General features: G+C 31.4%; 4 protein-coding genes and 1 long non-coding RNA gene across 7 annotated transcripts; 2 read left to right on the top strand and 3 right to left on the bottom strand.

Annotated features, from left to right (window-relative positions):
- Positions 1-1,333: 1,333 nt before the first annotated feature.
- LOC101266083 (uncharacterized) lies at positions 1,334-11,311 on the top strand. The gene is made up of 2 exons (XM_004231723.5): positions 1,334-1,473; positions 10,839-11,311. The coding sequence occupies exon 2, from the start codon at positions 10,891-10,893 to the stop codon at positions 11,101-11,103; it is 213 nt and encodes a 70-aa protein (XP_004231771.1). The 5' UTR covers positions 1,334-1,473; positions 10,839-10,890; the 3' UTR covers positions 11,104-11,311.
- LOC112940956 (uncharacterized) lies at positions 3,560-8,353 on the bottom strand. The gene is made up of 2 exons (XR_003245797.2): positions 5,682-8,353; positions 3,560-3,831 (listed from the first exon to the last, which is right to left on the bottom strand). It is a non-coding gene; the product is annotated as an uncharacterized lncRNA (long non-coding RNA).
- LOC101265785 (uncharacterized) lies at positions 10,250-18,829 on the bottom strand. 3 transcript variants are annotated; one of them, XM_004231722.5, is made up of 3 exons: positions 18,520-18,829; positions 17,279-17,290; positions 12,119-12,474 (listed from the first exon to the last, which is right to left on the bottom strand). In XM_004231722.5, the coding sequence occupies exons 1-3, from the start codon at positions 18,714-18,716 to the stop codon at positions 12,249-12,251; spliced, it is 435 nt and encodes a 144-aa protein (XP_004231770.1). In that variant the 5' UTR covers positions 18,717-18,829; the 3' UTR covers positions 12,119-12,248. The 3 variants fall into 3 exon arrangements, 1 of the variants encoding a protein (XP_004231770.1); XR_003245795.2 differs by lacking the exons at positions 17,279-17,290; positions 18,520-18,829 and adding an exon at positions 10,250-10,369 and having other exon boundaries at positions 12,197-12,795; XR_003245794.2 differs by lacking the exons at positions 17,279-17,290; positions 18,520-18,829 and adding an exon at positions 10,614-10,820 and having other exon boundaries at positions 12,197-12,795.
- On the top strand, positions 17,385-18,008 carry LOC101266377 (uncharacterized). Its single transcript, XM_004231724.5, has one exon. It carries the CDS (start codon positions 17,685-17,687, stop codon positions 17,889-17,891), a length of 207 nt encoding a protein of 68 aa, XP_004231772.1. The 5' UTR covers positions 17,385-17,684; the 3' UTR covers positions 17,892-18,008.
- Positions 18,830-19,436: 607 nt separating the features above from the next.
- Positions 19,437-24,529, bottom strand: LOC101266683 (nuclear transport factor 2B). Its single transcript, XM_004231725.3, has 2 exons — positions 24,007-24,529; positions 19,437-19,668 (listed from the first exon to the last, which is right to left on the bottom strand). Exons 1-2 carry the CDS (start codon positions 24,301-24,303, stop codon positions 19,594-19,596), a joined length of 372 nt encoding a protein of 123 aa, XP_004231773.1. The 5' UTR covers positions 24,304-24,529; the 3' UTR covers positions 19,437-19,593.
- Positions 24,530-25,073: the final 544 nt, after the last annotated feature.

Below are 25,073 nucleotides of genomic sequence, written 5' to 3'. Positions count from 1 at the left end.
GATTTTATCAAAAAAAAAAAATGCTAAAACAAATATCATCCAATTTTTTTTATTTTTTTTAAAAAAAGAACTTTTTAAAATAAGTAGATAAAGTTAATTCCATCATCAAATTAATATTAACTAATAGAGCATTAGTTGCAGTGAACAAAGTTGGCATAGTTTCAATTTGAGTAAACTTAAAAAAAAAATTAATTATGAATTTGATTTTATTTATTTGTGGAATGTACATTTGTATGAGATAAAAAATTATTTGATATGTTAATATTTTTTTTGAGAATAAATTTTATTGAGTGATTTTTGTGATACAAATTAAAGTTTAATGACTTTATTAGATAAATTTTCAAAGTTGAATTACTTTTTAAGATATTAACTCCTTGACTAGTTGTTCAAAAGGATCAAAATCAGAATTAAGTAGTTATTCACATTCAATTTCGACCCTCCACAATATATATTAATTTTTAAGTTGAATAATTAGTTTTGTAAAAATTTAAAATATTTTTTCAAGTTTTTTTGTGTGTAATTTTTTCAATTTTATAATTTCTCAACAAAATATATATTTTATGTAATTAGTACATTTTTTGAATATTCAAAAATCGTCTCAAAAAGATTTTCTTTTATTTAAATAATTTACTAATTAGTCTAGTTATATAATAATTAATATTTTTAAATTAATTAGTTTATAATTAAGTCGATTATTTTATTTAGTTAAGATTAAGAAGTTCATTAATTAATTATATTAATTTTTGTTATTTAAGTTTTAGTTTAATTTGTTAATTAAACTCAATTTGATTGACTTCACAACTTTAAGTTGATTAAGTTTGTAACCCACTTGAAGATAATATTGGGCCCAATTCTCTTCTTCAATCAACAAAGAACCCAGCAACTTTTCTTTAACGTTAACAACAAACAGTGGCAGTAAAAGCCAACGGCGTTAACTCTTGTAGCTCATTCTAAAGGTAAAATCCACAAGTGACAAATGAAGCGGCGAGTAGCAACGTCTATTTCCAAACGGGTCAGTAATTCCGTCAAAATACACGTAAAGCAGCAGGCTGCATTTTGTAGTCGTCTTCCTCAGACAATTCGTACAAGTGTCAGTGATAGATGGAGCGATATCAACGATTCACTTGTTTAGCCGTTGGAATTTGAGGAATTTTCGAACAACCAGCAGGGTTTTCAAAAATCGACCGTTGTTCCTATTTTTTTTTTACCTTCTTTTCCCCCCAAAATCGAGCCCTAATTTCGTCTATAAATACCCTCTTTTCCGTTCATCGAAGGGGGTCGTTCTTCACTGATAGTTTATAGAGAAAAAAACAAAGATTTTATAAGGTTGCAGATAGTGAGTTAATGTTTGAACATAAAGCATTCTCGCATTCTCGAATACTTTTAGTTCTGCTTCAACTTTCACGGTATCTCGTTGTGGTCGTAAAGAACTGTTTCTCTGCTCGTTGTTCTCCGTTAGCTGCCCGGAAAGAGGTAAATCCTTTCTTGATTTTGTTTGATTCCCGGTTCTTATATATTGTTCTTTTTATGATGTATTCTTGGCTGTCTTTGTGTTCTGTTTATGTTTTAGTCTACATATGTTAGGATTTGGTTAATGAGTATTAGCTAGTAATATCTTTTCTTTTTATCTGTGTATTCATTCTGTTTTGGAGTGGTTTAGTGTTAGTTGTTAGCACATTAGATCTCACTCTTGCTCGACGATAGACTCTCTTCGTGGTTCATTTTCTTATTCCGACTTTAGCTGAGTTATCTAGTTTTTTATACTCATTGGTTTTGGTATTTTCCCATCGTTTTCTCTTAGGCCGTGATTCCTAGTTTAGTAAAAATTACTCTTATTTGCCTACATCTTTCATTCTTTCAACTTTCTTCTCTCTTGCACTCATTTACTTTAATTTAATCTTAATACATGATATACAGTTTCTCTGTATGCTTTATTTCTTCCAATCGGGGAGTTGTTTTAATGAGAAAGAGTCAGGCTCGGATGAGTGAAAACTCTTTAACTCATTATCTTCATATGCATGTTTGATTTGGTGACATAGGTATTTGTTGCCAGTTCTTAATCGGTTGGTTGCTCGCTGTTTAGTCTAGATATGCCTCTTCTGAAAGTTGCATTGTTAGACTGTCTATGTCACTTCTCTGTTGCTTCATAATTATGGAAATGCATATTTTTTACATTTTGATAGTCCAAGTAAAGTTGCCATAGAGTCTAGTCTTGCAGCATAAATTGTTTTCCTTTTGTTAAAGCGAGTTTTTACCATCTTCTTTATTATTATCATGACCCTAATATGGTCCCATCTTGTCTATGTTTATGATCCAAACAGTTTGGTAAATGTTGAGTCAATCTGTTAGGATGCCAAAATATATAATGTTCCTCTTAGTAGATAAATTACTTCAGTTCTAAATAGAGTGGCAAGTAAATATAGTCATATACATATTTTGTTTAAGTTTAAAATAGATTGATTGTTATGTACTATATTGCCTATGCCTAAGACTGGTCAATGGACCGGACCGAAACGCTACTGGACCGGACCGGAACCTGTTGACAGATATGTTGATCGATACCGGGATGGAATCGAAACGAATCGGAACGGATCGGGATGGAACGGGACAGGATAAACGGGACGATATTTTTGGAATTACGAAAATATAATTATTTTTTTATTTTTTAAGTATAAATTAATAGTTTTTAAATTTATACTATAATTTTTTACTTAAGTTTATTTTAAAAATATTTTATTAATTTTTTTTGTTGTTGTTCAATTTGCAAGTAAATTCTAATAAAGTTTTCAAAATTTAAATCTTTTGACGTTTATACTTTATAAGTTATTACTTATATTCATTTAATATTTATTATAAAAGTTATATTTATAACTTGTGTCTTGTAAATATTAAATAAGTATTTTTTATTTTAAAAAATTAAATTGAAATAAGGATAAAACAATTACAAAAATTAAAAAAATATCAATTCAATTTATTTAAATTTATAACAAATTACAATTTCAATTAACAACTATTAGTAGAGTGTATAGTTTACGAAGCCACCTTCTAGGAAAGGTTCTGTTTCAACTAAGACTCGAATGTAATACTAATAGTTGTATAGTGGTGAATAATTAATTTTAATATATAGAAATTATATAAAATATAAAATATAAATAAATCGGATCGGAACCGGGATAAATCGGTACCGGTACATCGGTACGAAATCACAGTTTCATTCCATCCCGTAGGCCACCGAAACGAAACAAACCGAAACGGTACCGATATGTCTTGTTCTGTTGACCAGTCTTACCTATGCCTGCCCTCTTTCTTTCTTTAAAGTTGTGACAAGTGTTAAAACGCTCAAAGTTTCTAACTAATGTTGCATTAATTGTTATTGAGAGGTAGCGGCTAGTTTGCATAAGCACCGGCCTTGTCTTTTTCTTTCTAGATGTTTTTGATACCTACCATGGGTAGTTTTAATTTAGAAAATATCAATTTGCATTAGTAACATGATTGTAGATTCTTATATGACTAAATGGGCAAGGACGGTGCTTAGCCTGAAAAAACATAAAAGTTAAAATTGCATAGCTCATATATCTTAATATATTGAAGTTTGCAATTTTATATACAAATAAATTTCTGATGTACACTAATTTTGACAAGTAAGATATTTTTGTTCAAAAACATTTTTAAAGAATTCAAACAACATTAAGTTTACACCAATAAACACCCTTTAAGGCATTATGAATATCAATACAACATAACAAAAAAAAATTACTATCAAAATTGCTCATAGACACAGAATGCATTCAAGATTTCTGAAGCTCCATCATTGACCATTTTTTCTGTTTCCTGAGAACATATTTATCTATCTCAGTAATATAAAGCTTTAGAGGTCCAATGGATAATATCTTTTTTTTTTTTGAAATTGAGGTTGAATTCTTTCGCATTAAGGATATGTTGGCTACCTCCAAAAAGGGATAATTATAGAATTCCTATCAAATTTATAGTTTGATTTATATCATCTATACAAAGTTGTTTTACACCTTTGATATCCATTTAACTTCGTGGATGAAATTGAATTTAAATGAAAGTGGAACAATATCACTATGCCCATAACAGATCCTTGAGGTCCCATTTCCTACTACACTCATTCCCAAGCCTATTCAGTCACTAAGCGGCGTGTACTTTTCTCCATTTTACTAAAAGGAGCTTTCTTTCTTGTTTTCCTTTTTTTTTTTCACTAGTCTCTGAACACGTGCAATGTACGTACGTGTGTTACATGTGAATTTAGAACAATTAGAATTTTATACAAATCATGTGAAGTGAGTAATATTTTTTTAATGTGCGTCAAGAAACAACAAATGAAAGGCACATTGTAATGTTTAAAATCAATTACTTTGAACATCCATCACTAAAACTGTAATAAAGTGATATAAATAATTTGAGTCTTATAAAAACAAAATTTCATAAAAAACCACACGACAAATAGAAGAAAATTAAAACATACACATCATTATTCACAAGACTTTATTCATATATCTTATAAATGTAAAATAAATATAGTATCATCAATAAGCTATTCTCATTCTGAAGCTACTCGTTTAAAGAGGAAAGACAAAAGGCACAAACCATGAGAGGAAAATATTTGCATTGATAAATAATATTTTATTTCTGACAAAGGTATAGACAATTTACATAATCATTGTTTCACACATCATAACATATTACTAATATAGCAAATTAGAGTAAATATGAAAAAGAAAAATGACAGTGATGAGGATATAATATAAACAATAACAAAAAAAAGTGCAATAATCGAAACACCATAAAAACAACTGATGCAAGAAAGCAAAAGAAAGACGGTACAAGAATAAGAGCACTACTGGCGATAGTCACTACTAAGTCTACACCCTTTTAAAAGTAAGGGCGATAGTCACTACTAAGTCTACACCCTTTTAAAAGTAAGGGAATACTCCACTGCAACCTTCTACCTTAGTCTGCGATCTCGATGCTTGAACATTTTGTATAATTAATAAATCAATTTCTTTTTTCTTCTTAGCTATAAAAGACGAATTAGCTCGTGTATTGTTTGTCAATAATAAGCCAAAAGTTTGCCTAGAACTCTGTAGAGAGCTCAAAAGTTATTTTGGAGAATGTAGAGACATTCTTAAATTTGTTGTAAAACACCTTTTCATTTTTAGTATTTAATATTACATTTGTTTCTATTTAGTTGTTCATTTCATAAATGACACACATATTAAGATAGCGATAATTTTCAAGATTGTGAAATTATGGTTTCAAAAATGATAAATTTAAAACTTGTAAATTTTCAAGAAATTTAAATGAGAGTACAATAGAAATTTTTTTTTTGTCCTTTCTTGATTTGTCAAAATGGACAAGTAAATAGGAATAACTAAAAGAGAAAAATATAGACAAGTAAATATGGACAAAGGGGTATAATATTGTATAATTATTATTTAATTACTTAAATATATTTTAACATTTTTAATTAAGATAGGAGTTAAAGATATATAACTTTTACTTTTATTAATTTCCACTTGTAATAATATATAATTAAATAAATCTAAATCTCAACAGGATTTCTTTTGTAAAATGGAGAAAAGAACTATTACCATCCAAAAAACTATTACCATCCAACTATACCATACCATTGACACACTGAAACTTTGAAATATTACCTCGATAGTAGGTCTGATAAAGATGGAAACTGATTTGAGAATCTCCAGCCTTCAGATAAGTATTTCTACAGGTAAAAACATCAGGCAGCACCTGCTGCGACCTTTTCATCATTTTCTTGCTCAAACTAATAACAAGAACAATCACCAACTGAAAATATCAACTAATAATGGTTGTCTAAGTTTAAGTCTTCAAAACTATCAATCTTTTCCATGCTAAGAAAATGTCATAAAGAATATATTGATAAAATGCAACAATTGTTATTAGAGATACCCAGCTTTAAGATTAAGAATGACCACTTTCACAATTTAACCTAATGAAAAATGCTATTGCTTGTTGCAAAGGAATCTGTTGTCGGGAATTTCCACTTGCAGGAACTACTAATCAATGTAATTCAATCACTTGTCAATTTTCATCTAAAAAGTTAACCACAAAGTGAATCCAGTAAACCAATTTAAGCAACAAATATTATCTACGAAATCCCAATCAACAACTACCATCCAATCCCAATCAAGTTGGTCAGCTATATCAAAGTCACTTTTAATGTGTCACGATTGGAATCTAGACCCCAGACTCAAAAGCATGAGGACCTACCAAACTTCGGATGAATGCTGACAACGAACCTGTAACTCTACCGTCCACCTATGCATGCACCTAAAAGTAGATGTTTGTATGGAATTAGTACACACTTGTACTAAATATGGGTATATGCAAGCACACACCAGGGATATGATTTTTGGTAGTCAAGTCAGTGGACATGCCAAATTGAGATTGGGAAAGTTATGCCATGAGAGTGACTTGCTTCATTATAATTATCGTATGAGACACAACACATAATATCTTCATATAGCACATAACATATAACACATAGCTTCTTTCATATTATTCATTCATATACCATGAGACCTTGTTATCATGGACTTGACCTTAAGACTTTCCAAAATGAGGGCTCAACATATGAGACCTCAACTAGGGAGCCTTTTTTAGCAAACACAGAGTCTGTTTCATTCGTTCATACGTATCTTATTTCAGTTCATTCATAGGCCAGTGTGAATACCATCTATACCTACTATGTAATTTAAGACTTTCATCGGGTTTGCTGTGCAGTGATCATGAATAATCTAATGTCATTACCTGAGTCTAGCTCACCTCTTGATTATCCTATCCTAAAACCTTTGGTATCATTCATTTCTTTATATGATTCATTTGAGGTTGACCTCATTCATTCATTGGGAACTTTAACTTTAACCGACATAGATAATATGAGCATCATGAAATTCAGTGTCTCCCACACACCGAAAAGAGGTGGAATCACCGGTCAAAGTGACTCAATAACATGCTAGCGTATATGGGAATTTAACCTCGCCAGATCCCTATAGTGACAATATAGGTTCAAAGACTAGGAGATGTATGGAGACTCATACTCGGCAAGCCGGACAGTCTCATCTCATGAGAGTTACGTGAACTTCCGCCCTTCTCGAAAGAAAGCATCACCGCTCATAGCTAGCCTATCGGTGTTCAGTATAAAGTTCCACTACATTCAACTCCTACATCATGGAAGCTGAATAGATGATTTCTTATCTCATCATTAGTATTAAGTGTTTTAAACTCAATATTTTCATTAGAGTGTTCATAGAGACTGATCTCTTCATTATCTTACACTCTCATTGGTGAGTACGTATTGGTAACATTTACTTAGGCTCATTTGAGATTGCTCTCATCATATACATTAGCCTCACACCATGATTGTCACCACATTCTTCATTATTAGCACCTTTATTTTTCATAGTTACTCATATCTTATTACGTGAATGTTCATTTCTTTATTTCATAGTTCACCTCATTATATGCCAATGCATTTGGCCATTTAGTGTATCTTACACTTGTACTTCACCCTCCTAAGGTTCATCATTTCATTACGTACATCTTAGGTTCACTTAATTTTTGAACGTATGTTAGACTTATGTGTCTATACATACAAGCCATGGGACTTCATTCATAGTTCGTTAAGTGATTCTTACTTTCCTAAGATTATGTATTGCAAGAATTATGTATCTTGTATATATGTCAAGATCTTGATTTTTGATCTATGTAGATGGCATTATTCTTGAATATTTTTACTCACTCTGACAATACGGAATTGGGCAAGGGAACCCGATTTTGAATCCCTTGAACAACACTTAATCTTATTTTAAACTTTGATAATTGCATTTTTTAGATTTGGGAGACCCTAGTTCGATTCCCATCAACACCATAATATTTCTTTCTTGTTCTCCTCCCCTTTTTCGTTTCAAGGCAAGGAGGTTGTGGGTTCAATCTCTTACAAGCTCATTATTTTTTTCTTTTAATTTATTTCTTAACTTTCTCACCTATCCAAGAGGCTGTGGGTTCAATCCCCACTCTCCACATTTATTTTTCTCCTTTATTTTTCTCCTAACTCCCCCATCCATTCAAGAGGTTGTGGGTTCAATCCACTCTCCACATTTTATTTTGCTCTTTTATTTTCATCCTAACTCTCTCATCCATTCAAGAGGTTGTGGGTTCAATCCGAACTCTCCACATTTTATTTTCTCCTTTATGTTTCCCCTAACTATCTCATCCATTCAAGAGGTTGTGGGTTCAATCCCCACTCTCCACGTTTTATTTTCTCCTTTATGTTTCTCCTAACTCTCTCATCCATTCAAGAAGTTGTGGGTTCAACCCCCACTCTCCACATTTCATTTTTTTACTTTTTTATTTTCATGGTTTTTAAACATGGTGAGGTCACGGGTTCAATCCTCCATGACCTCACTTGTTTTAATTTATTTTTTTTCAACATTTTGAACCCTCTTTGCTGACCGAAATTCATCAATAGAAGCTAAAAATTTTCTTTTAATTTTTCAGCATCCTTTCATCAAGTTACACCTTAGTTCTTAGGGGAATTTCGTAGTGCATTTATAACCATATAGGTGCGTCTTTATGTATTCGTTTAGCTAAGACATTATCCCTGAAATCAGCCACATTTCAACTCATATGAACATCACATTTATATTAACATGTGTACATGAAATATAAAGAACTATCATGCCATTTGAAGTCCTAAACCATGAACAATAGCCATGGCAACAGACACATACATACGTAGTTACATTTTCGGAAACACCAACATAAGTCACATAATTTCAAACATACATAGAAACACATAATCATCACGAAAACACATTCCATCCCTAGTTTTCTACCAGCAAACATAACCAACCTATGATTCAATGGGAGCTAGTGACAAGGAATGAATATTCTCAACCTTAAGGGGTCTCTTGGGAAAGGGACCAAGAGAGAAGAGAACTCATACCTTAATTGATGTTAAAACGCTGATGTTGCTGTCTGGAAACTCCTCCAACCCACGCCCAATTTACTTCAACGTACACCTCACTCGACGAACCTCTCTTAGCCTTGACGTTTTGATTACTTTGTCTTTTACTTAAAAATTCTTGTGAGTTCTTCAATTGTGAATAACTCTTGATGTATTTTCAGTTTTTTAAATTATTTTTTTGGCAGAAACCAACGAGAGAGATATGGAGAACGCAAGAGAGAGAGAGTGTGTTATTAGGATTAGGAGACTAAATTCAAGACTTAGTCAAATAAGATTTCAATTAGATTAATACAAATCTGATTTATTTTAATTAATACGTGAAAGGACCATTATACCCTTAAAATTTCAGATTTTTAATAAATAATTAAATTACCTTAAGTATGTATTATAAAAAATTGAATTAAATTGTAGATTGAGTCAAATAAAAAAAAAGTAATTTTGTTTGATTTGACTTGGTATTGGAAAAACAACTCGACTATATTTGGGTTGGGTTAATTTTAATTAATTAAAAAAAATCAACCCGACATTATATATGAAATTTTAAAATTTTATTTATGCATAAGAATATTTACTTTGATATCATTTTAAAATATTTCTTATACTATTTCATAGTTTTTATCTTTTAATATATTATTTTTTAAGTTTAAAATTTAGAATTCGAAATGATACAATAAAGATTAAGTTCATAGATGTTGATAATTATAATAAAACTTGAAACAAATCAAACTAATACTACTGCAAAAAGAAAATAATTCAACACTTAGAATAACAATAATATTGAATATTTGATCCTATATTGATATGGACAATTATAATATATAATCTAATTTTAATTTTTCTTAAATATTCAAAAATGTAACTAATACTTATTAAAATTATTTTAGCACGATTTAGAACTTTTAAATTATGATTATTTTCATTATGACTTTAACATATTTATTTTATATGATGAATTCATTATTATTTTTTAGTGAATATTTTTGTATCAGCAATACTCATCTCATATTTTATGTTTTTTTAAAGAAACACCTTAGATAATTGTATTTTTGGTGGACTAGAGAAATATTTAGAGCACAAATTGATTATATATTTGTATGCAAACTTTACCGAAAAATTCAAAAATATGGAAAAACCCAAAGTTTATTGGTTTAGTTAAAATTAATAAACTTAAAAATTCGACACAATGATCTAATTTAGTATTTGAAAAATCCAAATCAATTTGAGATTAAAAAACCCGAAAAATTCAAATTTTATTAGTTTAGTTTAAAAAATCCGAACCTACTTGAGACGATTGGCCTCTTTGCTAAGCGCAAATCCACATTGGGCAGCTCTTTTCATCTGTCATGGATCAAAATACAAATTAAAACATTGCTAAGTTAGGAGCTGAAATATAAACTGCAATGTAATCGGACATCATCCTTTAGGCCAAATTAAAGCATTTTGCACTAATGTAAACGCACAAAGTTTTGGCATTTTCTCCGCTTTCCACGTGCACCAGCACCACTTTTCTTTTTCCAAATCTTTTTGAAAGTTTCTCCCACCTTGCTGAATTTTATGTGATAAAATTTGAAAAGCAAAGACAAAAGAAAAGCTTGCGCGTTCTTCAATAATCGGAAACTTAAACACAAAGTTGGTGTTTTCTGTCTACTTCCATAAAGCAAAAAATCCCACTTACACAATTAATACCTTTCTTCCCCTTTAAAACACAAATGCCTGCTTTTAACCCTCAAGTTTAGTATATCCCCTTCTCCTTCTTCACTAAGCAAAACCACTCACATTTCCATTATATCTGCAAACATCACAACAGAGAGAAGCTTACATTTGAGTACCTAACAAAAGACACGATACTTGAAATAAAGATGGTGGCAGATTGGGGGCCAGTGGTGGTTGCAGTGGCGATGTTCATCTTACTGTCACCAGGATTGCTATTTCAGCTACCAGCAAGGACTCGGGTGATTGAGTTCGGGAACATGTACACAAGTGGGATTTCCATCCTAGTTCATGCCATCTTATTCTTCTGTATATATACAATCTTGATAGTTGCTATTGGTGTTCACATACGATCTGGTTGACACCACTAGCAATAAAGGCAGCATTTGAGTTTTCTTCATGACCAAATTTTCATCTCTTCTTGGAATGCTTTTGCAGAAGAGGAAATTCTTGTTTTCTCTTATGTTTCTTTTCTTTTGAGCTAGTTGGATCTACTGAAACACTCTGACAAAGTGTTGTGCCTTGTATATCAAATTCATCAAATGAAAGGAACAAGTTTTTGGACCACTTCATCATATTCTCAGTTCATGATGGTTCATAATTCAGAATCTTTTTTTCCTTTTCCTATTTTATTACAGGGAACATGATATATATTAACAAAATGCAGCATCCTGCTTTACTGAAGATTGTAGTACATCTAATAGACGAAAAGACAGAATCATTCTGTTCTCAAGGCGCAAGCAATGGGTTGCAGATCTCAATGACTAAACCTAAGTTAGGAGTAAATTGGAACTTGAAGAAATACGGAAATAGTCCCTAGTCCATCAATCATACGGACTAGCAAGTAATCGAGATGAGCCCTGCATATTTCTCTATAGAATCCGTTTTAAATTACTAGCAAGAAATCCAAATAAGAGGCTGCAAATGAGTTTACCCTGAAGCAGTCTATAGCTTAATTGTTTTTCCCACCCCCACCAAGAGGATCAATAGGGTTACCATTACCCTTCCTCGTGACTTGAACCTTAACCTACCAGTTGATGGTGAAGGGAGTTGAACGCAGAAATGAGATCACTAGTCATTTTTCCGTTGATAATTAATTAAACTAAGCGTCGTCAAATTACTATATTATGAAATCATTATACTCCAACTCTACTACAGCTTAGTAGCTAACTAATTTAAAACTAACCCCTCAGTTCTATACGAATTAATAATTGTTGAATCGATTATGCTCCTACTCTACTGCAGCAATCACACCGCCTCTGTTTTCTTCAGATTTCGAGAGGCCGGAATATAGTTAAAAGAGATCCCAACTTCAGATACTCAAACCCATTTGAATTAGCAAGAGAAACAGCAGGCAAATTAAATAGGGCATAAGTATAATAAACACAGCGATTCTGATATTTCCTCTTGAAAACAAAATTACAAAGAAACAGACAGTGAGAAAATAGGGCTTACAACTTGGATTAGTGAAAATGGTAGTAGCAGATCTGTAGTAGGTGTTACAGGATCATCCAGTATAGATGTGAACATGAACAGCGAGAATGAGAATAGCATAGAGTGTGAAGAAAATAAGAGTATGAACAGCAATCGCCTTTCCATTAGTCTTCATGCTCCCAAATTCGAGAGTGCGGTTGTTACCCGGTATCTGAAACAGAAGCCCAGGTTGCAGCAGGATGAAGAGTACTACTCCGATGAGCACCGGCCCCCAGTCCGCCATTAACAGAGAGGTATTTCTTTCGCAAAATAGGTGTAGGTGTAGCTTATGGAGAAGGCAGCCAAGAGGAAGATGGAGGAAACGTCTAGTTTACTCACTACTTAACATTAGTATACGTATGACAAGGACACTACTCACTAGGAGTTTTTGGATCTATCTGGGACGTAAAGCCACTTATTATGTATTAGTTCGATGAAAGATCAAAATAGTTCCTTTTTATTTTTTAGCATTGATTTTATTCATATTTTATGTATAAAATGTTTCATCGTCATTTTATATATTTAGTAGAAATAACAATTTTATATGAAAGAATGGGAGAAGAAAAATATTTTGTTTTGTTTAGTAAGCGATTTATCATGATAATTCCACATGCAATTGTACAATTTTTTCTTAACCTGCAAAGTCATATATTAAATTTGTTTTTAGTTTAGTTGCAATAAAGTTTCTAGTTAACAGAACAAAGTGTTTTCTTATCACACTTTCTATGTTAGAGTTATTATTTCTATTATATATATATAAAATGATTGGACATTCATTATATAAAATTTTGAACAAAATTAATATTTAAAAATAGATAAAATTGTAGGGTAAACTCAAAAGTGCATCAATATTGAAAAGATCAGGAATTATTTTGAGTCTTTCCTCTATTAGTTTAGAATTAAAAAGAAAATAGTTCTCCCAAAAAAAACAAGTGGTATTCTTGATTTTGGCATTAAAACTACTCATTTATAAATTTTTAAAAAAAAATTACCATCTTGTTTCAAAATTTTATAAATATAATTATTGATCTTAATTATTATGTAAATAAAAATAATTTTGAAAGCATTCATATAATTCTATTCAAAAATAAGAAGACTAAAATATTATAGCCTAGAAATGCTAAACAAGGAGTAATTTAGCTAGCGTTTGGTCATAGATATTCAAATATTTTTGGCAAATATTATTTGGATGAAAATTTGGGTGAAATTTTACCATGTGTTTGGCCATAGAATTTGAGAAACATATTTCATTTTTTCAAGAAATATGATTTATACCCATAAGTTTTTAAAACTATCAAACTAACCATAAATTTGTATTACATAGCACAATAGAAATCTCACGTAACAAGATTTATGACTTCCGCAATAAATCAACAAGAATCATTACAGTAAATATTCGTATAGTGAAAAGGTCTTGGTACAATCATGATAATGAAAATACAACTAATATAAATTCGGGGGAAAAAGAGAAGAAAACAAGAGGAAATAAATATTGCAATCACTGAAGAACATATGCTTTCTCATCTGAAAGAGTTAAACCTATTCTTTAATACAATCTTTCCACATTTTATGAACAATCTCTTCTCGATGAGCTTACATTTTTGAATCAGACGATCGAGAAGATGAAGCGATGTTGTTACCCTGAGCTAGTAGTTCGTCACTTTCATCAACAACCATATCATCATTTTCATTTTCATTGAATATTCCATCACTACTTTGGTGTTCACGTAAAAAATTATGCAACACAGCGCAAGCAATTACTATTTTCACTTGCATGTCACATTCATAGTTGTTCATGCCTTGTCTTAGTATTCTTAATCTACTTTTCCATGCATCAAAAGTTCTTTCAATTACATTGCGCAGAGAAGTATGTTTATAGTTAAATAGCTCTTTTCCATTCTTAGGCTCAATTTAACTTCCTCGGTAGTCCTGCAAATGATAGCGCATTCCAATGAATGGAGCTAAAAATCCTCTTGTGTTCCGTAGATCAGCATCAACAATGTAATATTTATGTACCAAAATAAAATAAATGCAATTCATGTTTTATTTAGTAGCTAGTTCATTAAGACTAACTGTAATAAAGGAATGTATGAAATCAAAAGAATGCATGTAGAAGGGAGCTAATTGAATTGGTTGGTGTCAATAAATATATTATTTTTGTAAAATAAAAAGTTAAGGGTAAAAATTGAATTTCTAAAACTTTCCAAATAATGAAATTTGGCCCAAATACTAATTTTTTCTAGTACTTGGGAATTTGAAAAATTTGCCAAATAATAAAAAGGTGTATGGACAAACAAAATTTGCCAAGTTTTTTTTCAAATTTTACTTGCAAAATTTATGACCAAACGGGCCCTTACTTTCGGCAATTTCTTGATGTTAATTATGCTTCACAAGAAAATAAAGGAAGAGAGAGAATTTTTTGTTTTTTTATAAAAAAAAAAAACGTACTTCAACAAAATAGAAAAAAGGAGGGAACAATTTTTTCCGGGTCAAGACACAATTGAAAAATAAATTATTCCAAGGAGAAAGACGCATTGGATACGTAGATATGGCTAGTGATTTAGAAATTCAAAAAGGTCGCAAATTCAATCACAAATCTTATATATTTAAAAAATATTTTATTGAATGAATGTTTATGATACTTTTAAAGCAAGAAATTTCAGTAGTTTATTTTTCTTCAGTATATATAGTGTCTATATAAATCAATTCGTATGAATTAAAATGGTGAAAGAAATTCTTATCAATTAATTAATATGTAATTTGATGAGTATCAATAATTATATAATCTTAATAAACGGTAGGTTATAATCTACTGAAGAGGCCCCAAAAAGGAAGACAATTTTTTTCACTTCCTTTGTTTCTATCATAGCTGCTAAACATATTTGGGAGGAATTAAGAGGAGAGCAAAATATTTAAAAACAGTAAATTCAATTTTATATTATAAGTTGGTGATGAATAACATACCCCTTCAACTTTATGTAGGAAAGGAAAAAAAGGCGCACATTGTGGAGAACATATTCTGCTGGATTTAAGTCAGAGGACCAACGGAAAATTTTATAAAGTTTTAAGATAAGTGTTAAAAATATATCTAATTTTTTTTTTTGAGTTTTATATTTAAATTATTGAAAGTGTAAGTTTCATACATAAATTATCACTTTTTAGTTTGAGAAATACACATCAATGATATGTGTAATGCATTCTCTTTTATATGAAAAAGTTTTGACACATGACATTTCATATAGATAAAATATTTTATCTAAATAAAAATTAAATAATAAAAAATTAATATTAATTAAAAAAAATAAAAATAACTATTCATATAAAAAATTAAATTATTTTTCTTATCTCACCCCACCATCTCCTCCACGTACCCCCTCTCCCGCGACAACACCATCCTTATTTTTAAAATAAATATTTATAAAATATTTTTAAAATTTCATACTTCATCCTCCCCTTCCCCACCCCACCCCCGATAAAAAATTGATATTATTTTATTTAAAAAAATCTACCCCATTCTATTTAATTTTTCGCTTCTAATTTTATTCTTTTGATGTTTTTCCTTATTTTGTGTTAGATATGCACGTACATATATATTTTTTTAAAAAAAATATACTAATGTACCAAATATAACATAAACAACAAAAAATTATATAAAATGTTCTTGCGGCACGTAAAAAATATTTTTGATATGTATATCTAAATACAGAGGAAAAAATTTGAAAGCGGAGGGTTAAGTGGGATAGGTAGAATTATATTTTTAAGAAAATAAAATAATATCTAAATTAGTATTTGATAAGGGGGAGGAGATGAAGTAAAAAATGAAATACTTTTATAAAAGAAATTTAAACAAAATAAAAAACTTTAAAAAATGGTGTGGGGTAAGAAAAATATTTTACATTTTATTTTATAAAGAAAATATTATTTTTTATAATAGTTTTTTAATTTTTAATATTAACTAATACTAATTTATTTATTTTTTGTCAAGGTTGAATATTCTTTAAAATAAAAGAGAGTGTTTATTACACATACCATGATGAGATTGGTATAAAAAAGAGATGTATTTTTCAAACTAAAAAGTGATAGTTTAGATATGAAACTCAAACTTTCAATAATTTATATATGAAATTCAAAAGAAAATGTATTGTTTAAATGTATTTCGATACTTATCTCTAAAGTTTTTATAGAAGTTACTATATGGAAGGTAAAGAAATAACATGAGTGAATTGGATGTACTTTTGAAGAGGAATTTTTAATTTGTTTCTAGTATTTGATTAAGGTTATAGAGAAATAACAGGAGAGGTTGGATGATAAATTATTTTTGAATAGTGAATAACCTGCACAAAATTGATTTAAATATTTTCCATCGAATTGATTAAAGTTTTACACAAATGTGGAGTTCTCTATTTCCTTTCTGGTTTAAAAGTACTACTAGAAACAAAAGAATGCCAAATTTACTAAAATTTTGGTAAGTTGATAACTTTGTATTTTTTTATTTTTTTTCTAGTTGCATGGATGCCCCCAAAATCGTTTTTAATAATCCCCTAATTTAGTTTAGATGTTTATTAGCCTTTGTTAAGAGACTTTAACTGTTCCTAGTAAGTAGTGAGTAAAGAGACATGACATGATGCCATTTCCCATGAGGTGGTCGGATAATGTGAATACATCATCCGCTTTCCCTTTTTTCACTTTCACCTCTTCCTTTTAATTTCTCTCTCTACTTTTTACAACCACCTGCTGTCTAATCAAATTCCATTTACTACTCCCTCTATTTGTAAATTAAAGTTGATAAGTAAATTATAGCCGATATTTAAAAAAAAAAAAATTGGTAGAAATGATTATTTTTTTATGTTATTTTATCACTTTTCTTTAAAAAAAAAATATTTTTTAATTTTGTGATGCTCAATAATTTAAAATAAAAAATAAGATATTTTTTTAAAAAAATACAGCAGAAGAAACAAATTTAAATTATATATGTGAGCTGTTAGCCGAAAGTGCTAAGGATAAAAAGAAGCGAGTAAAATATGATATGAGTAGACCCTATGTTGTTTATTAAGGTCAAACTACATTAAAGAGGTACTAGTATGTTGAATAAGAGAAGTTGTTGAATTCATAACTCGTAAATCATATATATATATATATATATAATTTTAGCGTTTTGTGAATTGCGGATTTCTTTCTCAAACAAAGCAAGTGTTTGTTTTACTGTTTTTAAGCAAAAATAATTTTAAAGTGTTTGAGTAAAAAAATTTAAAAAAATAGGTCAAAAATCATAAATTAATCCAAACAGACGGTAGCAATATTTCTGAAAAAGGAAGAGGACATTATTGAACTTATCCACCCCAACCAACTCACACACCACTAGTACTCGAAAAGTTGTCGGGGAATAGGATTCTGAATATCAATTTTTTATTAAAGCTACTTTACCTTGAAAATTCTCAAAAAATCAAAAGAGACAACATATAGAAAGAAGATGAAGGATTGGGCAGCTCCGATCATAGCAACAGCGCTATTTGGATTTCTGTGTCCAGGACTTATATTTCAAATGCCAGGAAAGCATAGGCCTGTCGATTTCATGAACATGAAGACCAGTATCGTTTCTATGTTGCTTCACACTCTCTTCTTTGGTTTGTTTCTTATGCTTTTACTTGTCATTCTCAATATACATCTCTATGCTTAATTATACTATATTTTCCATTTATGAATGTGCAACATTTACTTTTCTATTCTGAATCCACTACTTCAGTTCTTTCTACTCTAGTTTAATTTATATCACCAGTTTCAGTTTGATTGATAATTCCTTTTTTTTTTCTTTCGATTCATTTCACTTACGGGTTTCTATCCTCTCAGCTAAGTTTTTTTCTTTTCTTCTTTAATTATTGACTCAATTATTGGTGACCTTTTATTATTATTATTATTGAATTTAATAAATAATTGTATATTAGCAATCACTTTATTTTAGGTGAAAACCCAAACATTCGCAAATAATTGATTTGAGCATAGCATTTTTTGCTAAGCGAATGATTCCAGATTTTTTAAAATCATGCAATTCAACAAGCATGAATTGCCACTATGGCCCCACGCAACAATCAATATCACATGGTGTGTTGAAATCAGGACTAGAAAGAAAGACTACTTTTTAAAAAAAAAAAAATCATTTATTGATGATACATCACCTCAAATCATAAACAGATTGAACTGAAATTTGAATGGTAAAAAAGAGAGAAAGAAGCCAATTCTGACGCAACCAAAATAGTAGCAAAACAATGGTGGAGCATGATTTTGAGTAAAGGGTTTAACCCGTGTACATATGAACCCCAATCGCTAATAAGAAGATGCAAATGAGGGCGAAATAGACTAGTGAGTGAACCAATATCGACACTCCACTCGTCTGAAAGTTGCTAAACTCAACAAATCGGCTGCGACCCGGCACCTGAACCAGCAGACCCGGCGTTAACAGAACGAATAGCACCACCGCCACAAACACTGGACCCCAATCAGACATTTTCTTCTCTATATTATCTTTTGGATTTGATCGTAATTGGTCGATAAGTATAGTATTGATTTCCCAAGAAACTCAATGTTTTTCTTGTTTGCTTTGGGTGGAATTTATACACAAGATTGCTATTTTGAACTCACAATTTATCCTTTGCTTAGACCACAACCTTAAGTCTCTATTAGTGGGGCTGCTGCTTTTGATTTTTTGACGTTCAGTAGGTTGCTTTCGAAATCAACATTCTGATTCTCCCACGAACATGCATTAAAATAAATTCTTTGCTTTTAGACAATGTTACCTTATTTCTGTTTTTACAAGAAATTGGCCACCAAATGATGAAGAATCAAAAGGTTTCGCCTTTCCTGAAACAATATAGCAAATAGATATATGTAATTGAGTTGGAAGAAACTTGGCTACGAGAATCGTTTGTGCCAAAACTTTTAAAAACTAAACATATCCATTTCTATCTTTCTACTGTTATATTTTCTTAATTTAAAAAAAAACATTTCCACTCTTTTCCCCAATTGTTGGTAAGAAACCTCTCCCAATATAAAATCGCTCAATCACCCAAAACTTGTCATCAGGTTAAAATATTAAAGGTGGCAATCCAAACAAAGAGAAAATGAGAATAACATCCATCATAGGAGTTCAGACAGTGAGAAACTGAGCCTTAGAAGCAGCAACATTTAAAGCATATAAATCCCGCAAGAAGGAAGCTATACCATTAGCTTTTTAATAAAGTTAAATCCATTGATCACTAATCAAGCCACAACCAGCAAACCAGTCTTTTGAAGCAATGCCTTTCAAATTCTTAGAATATATTCAGTAAATTTTGTTCAAACAAAGAAAACAAGAACAAAAGACAATTCAACCCCAGTACCCTTCTTCATGCATAGTTCAACCGGAATATGTCATTCAATACATAGAAGCTCCCTTGGGGTGTTGGCATCAAATGAAACATCTGCAATCCAAACAAAGAGTAAGAACCTAGAAATTTGCGTGTGAACAAGTTCTGAAACACGCTACTTATCAACCACTGTTATAAAGCAACTAACATAGCATAGAATTAACTATAAAGGTCAAATTCAATAGAAGGCTTTTAGTATCTGCAGTTTCTCCACATATCCACCACAGACAATGCAGCAAAGCTATTATCACAAAAACAAATTCCAAAAAAAAGAAATGGATGGCTCAATTGCCCAAATTAAAAGCAACTCACAAAAACTTTTCACTTCTTATTTTTTCTTAATCATCAAAAATCAGAAGTTTTTCAATGGTGCGTCTGGATAATAGGTAAACAATGCAAGGCAAAATAAAAGGCAGGAGAAATGAAAAGAAAGTGTATCATGCAATCTTATCATTGAACTTGTATGAGTATCATCCAATCTTATCTTTGAATTTGTACGAGTATCATGCAATCTTATCTTTGAATTTGTATGGGACAACATCATATAATCTGTCTGCATAATGTGTTTTAAGGATGAGCTACCCATTCAAGAATGGATGTTGTTTCTTGTAATAATAGGCTTCTGTTATAGTGACTAGTGTTATTAAAAGTGAAAAGCGGAAAAAAGCTCTAAGGTCTGTGAGGGCTTTAAGCGCAAATAAAGTGTGGGTTTTAATGAAAAAGGGAGAAAAAATAAAATTTATATGTACAGTCCAAAACTAATAATTATAAACATGAATGCAAATATATTGACCAAATAAATTTGATTTCTTTAAAAATAAATTGAAATATCAATCGTTTAGTGTCACTTCTTCATAAGAGACTCATTGACAAGGAAAAGTTTGGCTTAGAACTTTGATGACGACACTGAAGCGCACTTAAAGCGAGGCGAAACGCTCAACACGTTTTGAGCGTTGCTTTAGGGCTTAAGCGCGCTTAAAGCACGCCTTTGATAACAGTTATACGACAACAAGTGAGGAAAATAATCAGGCAAGGCTTCATAAAACAAAGTAAGGCAGCAATCTGCTAAAGAATACATGATTCAATCAAATAAACTTTATCAAAATATAATTAAGTCAAAGCTAGACAATACTCCCTCTTACAGATTATTACTCCCTCCATTTCACAAAGAATGACCTAGTTTGACTTGTCACGGAGTTTAAGAGTATAAAGAAGACTTTTGTATCTTGTGGTCCTAAATTAAAGTTAGGTTAAATGTACAAAATTGCCCTTTGATTTTGTGGCTTTAAACATGTCACGTGGAAAGTTAAAATTAAAATTTTACCAAAAAAAGAAAGAGGTCATTCTTTTTTAAACAGATTAAAAAGGAAAGGAGGTCATTCTTTTTGAAACGGAGGGAGTAATTAATAGAATGATGAATTTACTATATCACACTTTGAATATAATAAATTAAAGGGAGAAGGGTCTGAGCAGGATCAAATATACTCTTAAGTTAGTTTTTTCACTTTCGTTAGAGGAAAAAGGTATATGTGAGTCATTTGTATAACAGTAGGGGTATAAATGAGTCACGTATATCAGCTCTAAATGACAAAGTTAATGGATATATCAAGCCCTTCTCCCTAAATTTAAAGTTTCGAGAAATGCATTGGGAAATGATAGTTCATAGTAATAAGGTTAAAACAGGTATATAATGGTAAATTATTATTACTATTAGTGGACAAGTACAAGACATGGGCAGTACTATTATATAGGGAAATCAAAATGAAGACATTCTAAAACTTATGCTATTAAACTTTTCTAAACAATCTATAAGGAAACAGATAATAAAGAAATGCATTTGATAAAACCAAAAATCTTTTTTGAAGTTCACCAAACGAAAAACACCCTCCCACAAAATGCATGAGCAAAAAAAACACATTTTGAGTAAGAACTTCAAGTATAACAATTGCCTTTGGAAGTTTATTGTTCACTTATTCCATAAGTTGTGAAATGCTACTTAGCCACAGCCTTTTCTTCCCTGGGACATGGGTGACCATATACATGTGATATTACTTACACATTAACCAATAAATTTCACCAACAGTCGTCATAACAGCCATTACACTTCAAATAACTGACCAACATTCTATACTCTATACCAATGCCAGAAGTAACTCAATTCTACTAAAGCTCATCTGCAGGATACTTTGCAGTAAAATAATGCTCACCCTAAACATATTAGCAAGAAGAAATGTTATGACAACTATCAGACTATCACTACATCTTATTTTTTTATAAACGAGAAATACGTCTGTGACCTGTCCTTTAGACCATTCACAGCCTTCTAAGCTCGGTCGATAATTGGCCCGCCCTCTACCCTTCACTTAAATACCAGGCTTCGCTTTGCATGGTATGGGGCTTGAACCTGCGACCTAAGCCACAAATCCACCCGAGCTCGGCCTAGGGGCCACTACTTCTTTTATCAAGTATCAGACTATCACATGGAAGATTTGCTTAGGGTCACTGCAACTTTTATTGAAGACAAACAGTAAAGAAGGAAGCCACCAGGGTACCAGCAGACTGCAATAATCTAAGGAATTATTTGGTACCCCTGTGCTGGTTATTCATGTATAACTGCTAATGCACTGGTCCCTTTGAATACAATAAAATTGAACACTTACCACATCAAGAATGCAGTTTGGATTGACAACTCGTTGCCAGTCAAATGACTACAAATTGGAAGGAGATATATGCTACTTTGAATTCCTTTCAGAACTCTAAACAGAAGCTATGCTAAGTACCCAAACATATTAACCCTTACTTTGGATAAGAAATTTTGGTTCTTTCTATAGTTGCAGTTGACAATTGCAAGTATAAATTTCCTTATATCAAAACATAAATATATTAGCAGCAGGAAAACTCATCTCTGGCATTACAAACTGAGAACAATGCACGGAAAAAGAAATTCACAATAACAAATTTCAAGTTTCCAAGTGATTCAGCCTTGTCTACATCAACAAACTGATCCTCGTGGCAGATCAAAATTGGTTTTCTCAGCTTTACAAAACAAAGCCATTGGAAAAGGATTTAGCATGGCAGATGAAAGAGTTCATCAAGCAGACTTTTCTGGGTAGTATAATCTATTAGAGCTCTCTTGATTTGGGAATGGGTTCTGGATAAGGAATATATTCCTTTCCCACCTAATGGAGTGGCCGGGTAACATGACTAGTTATGGGATTTCAATCCACTGTTGGACTTGATGTTATTTAAAAGTCCAAGCTTTAGCATTGATTCTCAAGGGATCAACTTATACTTATGGTGATACTCGGGGGACCAAATATGCTAGTAAGTTGTATTTGCAATGTGGAGAGCTAAATTTATTTTATCAGGTGTACACAGTTTGTTATTTGTTAGTATTTTCGGTTAAGTTATATTCTCTCTAACAAGAGAACCTTAGCATTAACAGCATTTGAAGTTGCATAGTCCAGCTGTCTTTTTGCGAAAAGTCATCCTGCCAAGACAGCCAACTTATTGTAGAGCATTGCAGCTAGATAAAATTTTTTCAAAGATGCACATCTTTACACAGATGAAGAAAGCGATAATGAAGAGAATGTCTAGGAAGAAATTAGCATCTAGACATATGAGCAACAATTGAGTTTTGGCAGAGCAGAATGCACATAATAGCATATGTATGCAGATGTCTTGTTCCCAGAAGGATGATAAATGGGTTGAGCCATAGAAATAACAAGTTGGAGGTCTAAGGTGCAAATCCCAACTATGACACTCAGTTAAAGCCCTTCAACTCCACCCTTAGTACCTAAGATTACCGCACACGTTTGGGTTGTAGCAAGCTCTCAGGCATATCATATCAATCAAGGTGGTTCAGATACCACTCATATATATTGTTCAATTGAAGTCTAAAATCTAGTAAGCAACTTTAATGTCATTCTTCAAACTAAATGGCATCCATACATGTAGAGATCATCTTCCTCAGTCCCTCCCACATCCATCAAAGCTATAACTCCGGAGACATACTTACAAGTTACAATCAAGGCCATAGAGCGTAGAGGCATCTTGTTATTAGCATGTTAGCCGAACTAGTCCGGCAGCAGTAAACCTAAAATATGTTAATCACATACCTATCTCTAAATTTTCAGAATCTCACTCCACAAACGGCAACTAACATCACGAGATCCTCGAAATGAAAAGTCAATGGGTGTTGGATTATTCGAAGTTCGACAAGTTTACAGAGAGAAACCGTCCAATTCCTCTTTTAGGATTGTTGTACACCAACTCACAGCACCAATGTGTTCGGAAAAGGAAATCTAGATTCGATCCATTTTCTTAGAAATTATACAACTGAACACAAGCAGATGGAGAATTACAACAATTAGCCAAGTAACGGGGAAATACCTGACTGAACTTGAGGGCGTGCTGTTCTCCGGGGAGTTGAAGATTCCCGCTAACAAAGACAAGCATACCGCCGGCAGGACCAGAGGGCTGACAATCGACGGTGTTGATATGATGCTTGCACTGCTGGAAGGGAAGACTGGTGAGCTTAGCGACGATACTCTGAGCACCTTGAATCTGGACGCCTTCGAAACTTAACATAGAAGCCTCTTGGTAGAGGTTAGCAAGGCCAGCCCGATTGGAATCGAAGGTGGAGTAGTAGTGATCTACGAATGCTTTGGCAACTGAGTCTGGATCCATGGCTCCGTTCGATCTGCGATGCGATGCGCCCTCTTTGCCTCTTTATCTTCTTCTTTCAACACTGCTATTATTGGTGAGGTAGCTGCAAAAATACGCTATACAACTAATCGTCGGGTGGGAATTGGGATTCTCTTTTAACTTTTTTTCTTTTTTTCCCCCAAAAAAAAAAAAACGCTCCTAATTTATTGCAGTGTAATTAAAAAAAATATCTTCATTTCACTTATTCAAACAAAATTATTAAAATGCAATTAGTTAATTAATTGAGCTGTCATATAGCAATAATATATAATATTATATATGATTGATACAATATGAATTATTATTCATCAATTTTACAATCATTCATACGACTCGTCCGTATAATTAAACATGGAATCATAGTTATCAACCTTCCACTTTGATTTAGTACCGCAAATAAAATGAATTTTCTGTTCTTTTGAGAAATACTTGCATTCAACATTCATGTAAAATTTAGAATTCACAAGCATTTAATATAAATTATAAGACTTTAAGTAGATGGTCTTTAAAAAGTTCAATTTTTTAAAAATAATCATCAATTTAAAGTCACGATAAATCATCATTTTTACTATGTAATATTGGATATAAATTTATTTATTTATTGCAAATCTTTTCTTAATGAGAATAAAATTTAAATCATAACATTGAAATATTTTCAAAATAAAAATGTGCAAAACTTCAATAGATTCCTATCTTTTTATTTATCAAATTAAATCAACTATATCGAACAACTAAATCTACAAATCAAATTG

Source organism: Solanum lycopersicum, chromosome 2, assembly GCF_036512215.1.
Source record: "Solanum lycopersicum chromosome 2, SLM_r2.1".
Lineage (NCBI taxonomy): Eukaryota > Viridiplantae > Streptophyta > Magnoliopsida > Solanales > Solanaceae > Solanum > Solanum lycopersicum.
This window is presented reverse-complemented; position numbering and strand designations above follow the sequence as displayed.